Source organism: Rhea pennata, chromosome 3, assembly GCF_028389875.1.
Source record: "Rhea pennata isolate bPtePen1 chromosome 3, bPtePen1.pri, whole genome shotgun sequence".
Lineage (NCBI taxonomy): Eukaryota > Metazoa > Chordata > Aves > Rheiformes > Rheidae > Rhea > Rhea pennata.
Window position 1 is genome coordinate 35856712 of NC_084665.1, and position 10910 is coordinate 35867621.

A 10910-nucleotide genomic window follows, 5' to 3' on the forward strand; every position below is an offset into this window, starting at 1 on the left:
TGATGTCATTCCCAGCAGTAAGAACAGTGTAACAGTCGGAGCATGGTCTAAAAAAAAATGGGAGGGTAGGGAATGGTGGAGGGGAGGGGAAGAGCTGGATTCATGGCTTTCAGCCTTTTCTCTAACCTGCCAGTCAGCTCCACGTGCCTGGATGCCCCAGACTTTTAGGCATGAGCAGTTAAACACCACTCCCATGGGGAATGTGCTGCTGGGCCCATTCCCCTCCACCCTGTGAGGGGTCTTACTCCACTGTGGTAACAGAGGTGGTCGCAGGTGCAGCAGGTGCTTTCTGGTAGTTGCCGTTTCCTTGGAGCACAAGCTAGCATGGAAACAGAGCTGAGAGTCAAAGCACTCCCTTCCCTGCATCAGGTCTGTCTTTCCCCACCTTGGATTTGATGCCATGAATTATGGTTTGGGGAGTTGTGGTTTTTTTTTCTTTTTTTTTTTTTTTTTTTTTGGCAAGTGGTGGTTGATCTGGAGTTCTATGCCATGCCATAGGGAGCACCATCACTCATCCCTCCATGAGGTCAGAGCCACTGTGGGGAAAACTTTTGCTGACTGGCAGAGCGAGAGGCTGTGTCCACTCCACCCAGCCTCATCCTCCTAGGCCATTTCCCTTCCCCACACTCTTCTCCCCAAATCCTCACTGGCCCAGGCAGGGCAATCGCCAATGGGATCTCACTGCCCTCTGTTCTCACAGTGAGGTCTCCACACAGGATCCATTGCGGTGGAGGTGACGATGGTCATGGTTCAGGCAGCCTTCATTGCGGTGCACAATGAGGATGGGGAAGTAAAGGGCATCCTGGTAAGGAGGGGGGTCTTCCTCCTCCACAGTAACCTGGCTGGAGAGGCGGGTCTGCTCCGTCGGGCAGCTCTGCTCGTTCAGGCTCCCGCTCCGGCTCTGCCAGAGGCAGCTGCGTCGCGAGCCATACAGACGGCCCAGTGAGAAGCGGCTGCTGCTGAAGGGGATCCTGGGGCTGCCATTGCAGATGCTCAGGGCACTGCGGGAGAAGATGGAAGAGCTGCTTATAGTCCTGTGGCACCGCTCGCAGTTCTGACGATAGCCCCCATACCGGCAAGCAGAGTAGCTAGTGCAGCCAGATAGCCCCACCAAGTCCATCAGGACCGCTTCTGAGTAGCTGGGGACCAGCTGCTGGTTGGACCGGATGTGCCACTCCAGCTCAGTGCTGTCCACTGTGTTGACGCGGGGCATCCTCCGGCAGAAGGAGCGCTCCTCAGCCGGTGTCACCGCCACATAGTCAAACCCAAAGAGTTTTTCCACATGGTAGTGGACATAAGAGGTGCGATACTCATTTAGCACCCGTAGAGGCCAGGACAGGGTCAGCAGGGCAGCCACCCAAAAGACATAGTGGGATACATACCAAGGCAGGTTGTCTGGGTCAGAAAAGGCCACCATATATTCCTTGAAGTCCACGTTTTTGAGGTGCATCCCCTCCCTGGCCTCCATGTAGTCATCCAGGCCCTCATTTTCTGTGAAGAAGCGGGCCCGCTGGGTCAGGTAGGAGTTCTCTGATTCCACATTGGCAAAGCTGAAACACTTGGTGAAACGGAGCCGTGTGGCTGGGTAGCTCTCTAAGTCAATGAGGTCCTTGGAAATGTCCTTAACTCCACAATTGGAATAGTCAAACTCGGCCTCTGCCACATGGGTGTTGACCCGCTCATGATATACTTGGGTTGTGGTGTAGGCGTCCCCGTTGCGATAGCGGGTAACCTGTCGGGTCCTCCGGACATAGTGGTAGCTGATGGCTTTCCACCAGATACAGGGGGTTGCCTGCTGCATCCGCTGGACACGCTCGTGCACGCTCTCCACATCTACCTTGTACTGCAGCTCGTTGCGGGTGTAGCAGTGCCAGCACTCCACCAGGTACACCACATAGAGCATCACCAAGAAGGCCAAGGGGATGTAGACATAGCCATTGGAGCATGGGCTGTCATGGTACATCATGGACTTGCCCTTGTAAGCACTGTCAAAGGTCAGACGAGTCACCTTGGTGACGTGGCACCAGGTCATGGCTCCCATGCAGCCATACATGAGGAGCGATAGCAGCAGGCATTTCCAGTGAGACTCTCGGCACAGGGACTTGCTGAGGGATTGCTTCACTGGCCGCTGCTGCTCCAGAGAACCAGGGAGAAAGAGAGAGAAAGCAAGAGGAGAAGTCATTAGCGTGCAATGGAAAGGAGAAGGCAAGCAGGCAAGAGGATGCCATGGGTAGCACCGGTAGCTCACCAAATGGAGAAAAAGACTGCAAAATCCGTTGGACTCCAAGCCTCAGCCAGCGGGCTGGTGGCCAAGGTCTCCCGGGATGACAACTTTCCCGGGATGACAATCCCACAGAATGGGTAGCTGTCTCCTCTCCACTCTGCCAAAGCCACTATATTCCTTTTGCTGCATTCAGGCCCTCCATTATTGCTACCAATAGCAATATGCAAGTCCTACTATGACAGCAAAAGGGGTCTGAAGTGTGTATGAAAATGGAAAGGCCTCTATTTCACAATGGTGATGCTCACAACAACATTCAGCAGCCCAAAGGACTCTGAAGTGCTTCTAAAGTGCTTTATAAACCACAGAAACATGAAAACACTTTTCCATAACCGAAATGTAGCCGCCTCTGGTGTGAGAGAAAGCAAATATTGAATAACATCCTAAAAGGTGTTCAGACTGGAAGTGAAGAACACCCTTCTGATCTGCAAAAAACAGAGAGGGGCAGGAGGCAAGGCATGGCTGGCGGCAAATGTAATTGTTTTCACTGGGATTCATGTGTAAAAAGGCTACTGTGGGAAAACTGCTCTGAGGTCTTTAATGATGAGGAAGGAGCAGGACATCTGCAATAGGAGTGGCCCAAGACACTGCACCAGTGTGTTCACTATATAAACCATGCAGGGTTTGATAAAAACCTGTGAAAAATCCTGCTTAAGGAAATCCCTTTTACATTCTGCAACAGTCTGGAGTCTCAAATATTGATCCAGCACATGCCTGTTTGGTCAGTGAGACCTGACATTATCAAACCCAAAGGGAGAAGCATACAAAGAGGTTGTTTGATTTCTTCTATAAATGACAGCACAAACTTTATCCAACACCTGTCTCATCCAACACAGAGATCTCCGAAGGTATGTCCTGAGAGAAGAGGCAAGAACCCCAGCCTTGCGCAGGTGCCACAAAATTCACTAAGCTTTGCTTATTTGCTCATTTCAGCTTCGCTTTCCTTCTCCAACAGCATGCAGCACGGGTTCAGGCATCCCTTTCTCTCTGGGGTGTCTTACGTCCTGAACCCAGTTATCCTCTGAAGTCAATGCCTAAAGACATCAGAGGCCATGCTGCCTTTGCCTGAGTCCACCTCTCTATTTTCAGGAACTGAAGACTTCAGATAGCTGTAATGATGCCACTCATGGCCCCATCTCTCCTCTGTACCTGACTGTACTTGGCTGGAAAGCCAGTACGCTGGCTTAGTGCAGATCCAGGGCAGCGGGAGACTGACACACTGTTGTGAGTACTTCCTGGAGCTGATGGATTAAAACTGCTGGGTCACATGAGTTCTTATCTACCTTTCACAGTAGTCCCTGATTCTGGCCTGGGACAGGACCCCAGGCCAGACAAACTCAGGCTCTCAACAGGTGTGCAATCCTTTATGACTGTTTCCCAAGGATCAACAAGTTGTGAGCTCCATGTAGTGTCCTGTGCATACTAACAACTGTCAACTGGATGAGCCCCTGGCAGAGACAGCTCCGTCTAATCTCCAGGAAGGGAAAACAGCCTCTCACACTCCTAGATGTCAGGGATCACTCCATCATGCCTAATCAAAAAGTTTCTTTTTTCCTCTCCCTCTCACCACCTACTGCTCTCTTCAGTTTTCTCCCAGGGTCCTCCAGCCCTTCCTTCTCTGTTTAGGTGCAGATGACAGGCTGGTGTGCCCTATCAACCCAGTACAATTAAAGCAGACCAGGAAGTCCCCAAAGTGGCTGTATTTCAGGAGCAACTGAATAATGCTTCCCTGTACCAAATTTCTTCTAGATTATCCTACTCCCTTGCTACTGTTTTCTCTTTGTAGTTCCTAGGACCCCTAGGCAGGGACCAGGCTTCTCGGTGTGTCAGGTGCTGTGCAAACAGAAGCCAAAGATATGACAAGAGGCAGATCCACACAGATTGTGTGGACCAAGAAATGCTAGATCTCAGGTTGGCATGCCTGGACCAAGCTCCTGCAGAAACTGCTATTATTTCTTTGGGTCCCTGGGAGAGATAATCTAGAAGCAGTTGTTTGAATTTAGGCTTCTCACATAAAGCCTGCTTGCCCATTTTATCTGGACTCTATGAGCTGCACAGCAAAGGCACAGCCCCACTGTTTCCCAGATCATTAGACCTCTGAAATCTTTCACCCAAGGATCCCAGAGTGCTTAATGGATTCATGATGCCAGAGAGGGGGGCGTCATTTTCACTCGTTGCAGAAAAAGAAAACTTAAAAGCAGGAACCACTGGTCACAAAGCTATTGGCAGGTCTAGGAACAGATATAGGCCTCCTTTCCTCCAAGCACATTCCCCTCCTCTCCTTGAAGAGCCTCTGTACCCTGTATTGCTCCCCTAGAGTCCTACATGCTAATCCTCCCTTCCAGCACCTTGCCAAAGCCCAGTCCTCCCCATGCCAGTAGGACTTCTGTCACTGTGATTAGCAGGGCTGGATCTGGCCCAAATCTCCAACAGAGATTTTTCTCTTGGAGGCAGTGAGCTTCCCTTTTCTCCCATCCCCAACAGCCAGCCTTTGATGAGTAGAACACACAGCCATGTGCAGACAGCACATCAAAAGGGACTGTTGCCGAGGGGTCTGGCAGCAAGGGGAAAGATGGCACATATCTCTGGAGGTCCCAAGCATCAAGAGTGCTGAGCCATCCCTCTTCTGTGGTAACCAGCTGACAGTAAAAGCTGGCAACAGAGGAACAGAGCCCAGATAAGGCATCTGGGGTAGTGCTGGTCTCCAGGCAACAGGGAGAGGTGTGGGATGGCTCTGCCCTGTGAGCTTCATTGCTGACATGCACACCCCAAGGTCTTTCCTGTGTGACCCATAGCTGCAGCAGCATCATACCTGCAGGTCATGGGGGAAAGGAGGGAACCAAAGGGAAGAGAAAAAGGAGCAGGGAGAGGAAGGAGGAGATCACCTCATGGAAAGAGCTGCCTGAGCTGCACTGAGCTCTCCCAGCTCAGGTCCGTTCTAAAGTTACATGTCTCTCCAGATCCCCTTGTGCTCTGCTCAGCTGTTCAGCCCCAATGCAGCAAGGCTCTCCTGCATTGCGCTGCTGTGCCACTACAGAGGCTGCTGAAGGTATCCTCTCCCACAGCTGCCTTCTGTGTTGCCAATCTTTCCCAGCAGCAGCAGGCATCCGTGGCGTGAGGCTCTAAAGGAATGGCTCAGCTGGAGGAGGAAGCATGGGGTCTAAGCAGGGGCCTCAGGGAAATACGAGGCAGGCACTAACCCTGGCATATATGTGGGGTGACACGGTTTGAATAGAAACAGTGCTTTGTTCAGGGCGGTTCTGCAAATGGAGCATAAGGAATACGGCAAAGCATTCAGCTTGTTCATTTGATAAGTTGAGGAAGGGGCACTCAGCCAGCAGGGAGACAGGTCTTCAGCCAGGTCAGTTTTGGAAGAGACAATTCTGTGTCCCAGTCACTCCCTGACCCCTTGCATCCTACACTGGCTGTGTTGTCCTGCTCAGGGGACAGGTGATGCTTGCTGTAGCCCTGCAGAGATCCTGGAGACCTCTGAGTTCCCATTGCAGTTACCTACCTAGGGCACGGCAGCAGGGAGAATGATGCAGCCGAGGCTTGATTCCAGGAACTGTGTTAGCAGGGCTCTAGTCCGTGCATTAGTCTCCTCCTAAGACTACGCAGCATTTGGATACTGCAGCGCTTTTACAGGGTCACACTAACCCCTGCTGTAAACGGTTTACAGTCCAGTTTTGTTGTAGGCTTTTGAGGTAAACATATACACATCAGCTGCATCAGTGGGGTCTCTGAAAACAGCCCAAAGCTGATAAGGTGCCAATAACAGGGGATACAACCACAGCAGAGATGGAGGAGGAGCCAGCTGCAGAGTCTAATTTCAGTAGGAACTGCAGCATCCTTGCTCTTCTCTCTGGCTGTAAACGAGCACAAGAGCAAACAACCAGCTCCATAGCTTCCCTCCAGGAGCAGCTGAATAAGGTTGCCTCCTCAAGCCCTTAACCAGCCCTGGAGAAGTCCAGAATGGCAAACAAGCAAGCATGTAGATGAGAAAGCTAGGGACAGCAAAATCCTTTCTGTCCCAGAACAGTGTCACTAGGAGGAGTGGAATCCATGCTATAAATGCCATCGTGATCTGCCTGCTGCAGTCTAGTGGAACGAGGTGAAAGGTTTGCCCTACTTCACTGTAAACAGGGCTTCCCTCTAGCTGAGATCACCAGGATCACTCTTGCTTGAACACTAGAGGATGGTAAGAAAATCCCCTTTTGCAGGTGTACCTAAACATCTCTGCAGTGGAGGGCAGAACAGGGTCAGCCGTGCTTGGCCAATGCCTGTGTGTGAACCCTGTCAACTACCTTATCCTCTCTGTGCTTCAGTCCTCTCCCTCATGTAAAATGCAGTAGACAACCATTACCAGGTGCCTGGGAGCTGAGTTTCATCATGCATGTATATAAAGTACACTTGGAAAAGGCAAGGGGTACATTATTGCAACGGCCTGCCTCTTGGGTCTCACGCAACAGTGCATGTGTCTGACATTACCCCCAGGTGAAGGGAAATGGAGTCCCCCTCCTCCTGCCAACTGCTCTAGGGTGAACAGGAAGGGGTGGAGGGGATGACTTATGAGCAGTCATGAAGCAAGTAGAGATGCCCTCAATGCATGGGGCAGAACAGGGGGCATCACTGCCTAGGTTGACCTTCTTTAAGCATCCCCTGATATTGAGATCTAGCACATCCTTTTCTCAAAGAAGCCACAAGGGGAAAAACCTGCCCAGAACCCAACTGGTCAAGTGTGTGGACAAAAATATAACATCAGTATAATCATCCCTACCTCTATGATACTGCAACTTTGAATCCAGAAGTCCTTCAAGCCCTTCAGATCTCTTCTTTGAAATGTCCCTGGCCACATCTATAGCCCCCTTCATTTAGCAAGTGTTCCTGGTCCCCTCTCTTCCTGTGTCTCTTGCGTGCCTCTCACTGCAGGGACCAGCCTGAAATCTTCGATTCACCCCCAGAACCCTAAGCCCTCAAGTTACAAAATGGCCCAGGATTCACAGGGTTACGTGTCCTAGAGATAGCCCAGGGCTTAAAAAATGAATCAAAAGCCCCAGAGAAGCAGCCTGAAGGCCCAGGTAGCTCCTAAGTGCAACACTGCAGCTTGCAGAACACTCCAGTGGGTATACTGGAATACCCTACAGGGTATTACCATGACCCTGCCCTGCAGATTTGCTTACATCATACAACAAATTAATACATTTTGCCCCCTTTGACCTCAGATCTCTAGGACAAGGTAGATATGAAGGATCCAGTCACTTCTAGGAACTGCCACCATCTTCCAAGACACTGGGCTCATATTGGCAACCCACGGTCAGGATGGTACCAGCAAACCCCCAAATCATTCTCCATATGCCTACAGCTCAGACTTGGGAACTATCGGCCTAGAAGAAACAGCTGGCTTAGCCCCAGGCAGGCAGGATTGCCAACTGCAGAGGAAAGGGAAAGGCTAAGCACCTAGGTACCAGGGAATCCTGCCAGTAGGCAGCTCCTGCAATAGTATCAAGGTCTCCATTTTACAAGCAACATAGAAGAGGACTGTTCATTCCATGGGATCCCACCTGAGCAGCAGGGACAAAGGAATTTTTTAGTTTGTTCCCAGACTGAAGAGCTTGTTTCATGACTTTTCACATCCTCTCATGTGGAAATGCATTGCTGAGTGAGATTCAGCTCAGCACTGGTAAGAGTAGATGCATACATGTGATGCCAACAGGAAACAAGGGCTCAAACTGCAGAGTAGCCCCTCTGCAGCCTGCTCTGGCTTGCTTCTTGCCTTGCTGGGACTAGCTAGGCAGCATCTGAAGTGTTACAAGGCTCTTAAGTATGCTGATCTGAAATACGCCAAAATGAGGCACCTTCAAATGGGACAGAATTTATTTCCCATTTGCCAGTTCCCAGATACCTCTTCCAGCTCCTGCTAGTTCTGTCCCAAGAGTCGTTATAGGCGGGCTTCAGACATGCTCTTCGGGCACTCAGCAGTATTGACAACTGCAGTAGATCCTGGCAGGAGTGGGAACATCCCATTGCTGGGGGAAGTTAGGCCTTACACATACACCATAAGGGAGCAGGAATATCTCCCCCTAATATTCCTGGAGACAAGAAGATGACTCTAAATCAGTCCATGAATCCGAACTCCCCATACTATGCCACTAAGATCACTTCTCATTGCATCAAATAAGCTACTAGCAAGCATACACTCTGTAAGGAGAGAGTGAAGCTTCCTCCTCCTCTACTGGCTGCTTCACGTAAGAGTGTGTGATAGCTGCTGGCTGAGGGAAGCATGCCCTTAGCCTAAGCAGAACAGGTCATAGATTCAAGCCCTTCTGTCTGCTCCCACAGGGTAAGACTAAACTGACACCCTAGTTGGCAGCCACAGCAGAACGATCAAAGACCAGACGATCTTCTCGTAATCCCTGTGAGGCAGGGGATGCTGCAGGCAAGGGAAACCGACCCTGACAATGTCCCTGCTACACTTGTTTCATCCAAACGGGCTCTCATTCTGGCACCTCTCAAAAGCCACTGTGCTATCTTGTATATAGTACTGATTCACAAAAACAGAGAGCTAAGGAACACAGGCCTGTCTGAAACAACACCACACTTAGCTGCCCCTCTGGAAACCCAGAATTGTCAGAGCCTGTTCATGGCACAGAAGGCACGAGACTGCTCCAGCATGGCATAAGCATGTGCTTATGCCAGAAAACCACCCCACAGTTTAGCTACAATGGTCAGCATCTTCTTGGAGACCTTGGACACAGGACACCAGGCATTGTTGAATGGTAGTAGGAAATGAGGAACATCAGTGGGGAGGAATATAAACAACTGTGTAGCTTCCCAGTCCTTGAACTTCGGTATTCCTCTCCCACTATTATTTTTATCTAAATAGAAGTCTGTATATATAGAATAACTATATGCATGCATGTTCTTCCTAAGCCACGGGGTCAGAAGATACTGGGGATTATGCAGCAGTTGCTAACTGCAGATCCTCAAACAGCAGAGGACAAGTGATGTGCCAGCTTCCAAGCACCCCCACCAAGCTGCCCTTTGAGCTGTGTATTCACAGGTGAGAACAACTCACCAAGCCAGGGTAACAGTGCCCCCCTCCTACACTGCCTAGCTGTTCACTATATGCTGTTGGCTCCCATGGTCTAAGGTGGCTCTTCCTAGTCCACGCAGTTGCTCTCACTCCTCTTGGGAATCCCAACCTGCAAGCATGTTTCATGGGGGTAAACAAAGGAGCTCACACACTTGCTTCCCCTGAGGTGCCTCCTACACACAATCCACGCCACTCCTTACACTGTGGCATCTGCTGCCTGGACTCTAGAGAAGCCATCAGCCAGGGGGAATTGCAGTTTGCCTGCAGGCAAGGCTGTGCTGCTGTCCAGCCTGTCCTAGTCTGCACTCCGTTGTCCTCCTCAGCCACCTGCCCCCAGCAGCAGCCACCGGGGTCAACCCCAGGATTTGGCTTGTCCCCAAGCCCCCTGCCTTCCTGCCAGCCAAGCCTTCCACAGGCACCTGTGCTATCTCCGGGCACTTCATTGAGCCACAGGGAAGTGTGTGTGTGTCTGTGTGGGTCTCCCACATCCATTTTTATCAGGCATGACAACCTCTTCCCATTGCAGTTACAAGCCAGTACCCTTTCAAGGCAGTGCTTTTCTTCCGTGGTTTTCTTTTCCTCCTAAATCCCAAATCACCCACTACCCCAGTCCCCATTCACATCTCCTGCGTTCCCTCATCATGCCAGCAGGTCCGCTCCTTCCAGGTGTGGAAAGTACAGGCTCCAAAGCCATCGCAACGAGCGCGAAATGAAAACCGAGGGACGGAGAAGGGGGACAGGCAGAGGCACCGGACCACGGGCAGCACAACCCGGACCGAGGACACGCGGGCTGGTTTTTCTCAGCCCTCCTCGCCGGGCCAAGCTGCAGCGAGGGAGGACAGGAGCGGCTGTGAGAGGGGCCGCAGCCACCGCGTGCCCTCGCCAGCCCCTGCTCCGCGCCCGCGGTGCCGCCCCCCGAGGGGCCCGGCCGCCCCGCGGGGCTCCCTTCGCGCCCGGCGAGGGCTCCGCAGCCGCGCGGCGCGCAGCGGCCCCCCGCGGGCGGCGGGGGCGGCTGGGGGGCGCGGGTGGGGGGGCGGCCGCTCGCTCCTCACCTCCTCTCGGACCCCCTCCGCCTCCTCCTGAGGCACCGAGGTGCTGCTGCCTCCCTCGCTGGCCGCGGCCGCCGAGGCCGGGGGGGACATGGCTGCGGCGGCGGGGGCGCCCCGCGGGCGCTGCCTCCGGGCTGCGCGGCAGGGCCGGCCCGCGGCCGCATTATCCCGCCAGGAGCCGCATTATCCCGCGGCGGGGCGGCGCGGCGGCATGGCCCCGAGCCGCGGCACGGCACGGCACGGCGCGGCACGGCGCGGCACGGCGCGGCGCGGCGCGGCGCGGCGCGGCGGCAGCGCTCCGCCGCCCGCCGGCCCCGGCCCCGCCGCAGCGCCGCGCAGCGCAGCGCAGCTCGCGCGCCCGGCGCGGCGGAGGGCGGGCAGAGCCGCGGGGGAGGGCCCGGGGGGAAGGCGCGGGAGGCGGGCGGGCGCGGGGGGCGGGCGGGGCGGCGGGTCACCTTGAGGAGGCGGCGGCCCGCCGAGGGGCTGC

General features: G+C 53.3%; 1 protein-coding gene across 1 annotated transcript; it reads right to left on the reverse strand.

Annotated features, from left to right (window-relative positions):
- On the reverse strand, positions 1-10516 carry TMEM151B (transmembrane protein 151B). Its single transcript, XM_062573617.1, has 2 exons — positions 10427-10516; positions 1-2131 (listed from the first exon to the last, which is right to left on the reverse strand). The coding sequence occupies exons 1-2, from the start codon at positions 10514-10516 to the stop codon at positions 695-697; spliced, it is 1527 nt and encodes a 508-aa protein (XP_062429601.1). The 3' UTR covers positions 1-694.
- Between the last annotated feature and the right edge of the window lie 394 nt (positions 10517-10910).

Bases quoted from the DNA above. Each gene is read 5' to 3' on its own strand.
- TMEM151B (XM_062573617.1), bottom strand. From the start codon at position 10,516: ATGTCCCCCCCGGCCTCGGCGGCCGCGGCCAGCGAGGGAGGCAGCAGC. The intron at 2,132-10,426 runs GTGAGGAGCGAG...TCTCTGGAGCAG, and splicing joins CGGAGGGGGTCCGAGAGGAG to CAGCGGCCAGTGAAGCAATC.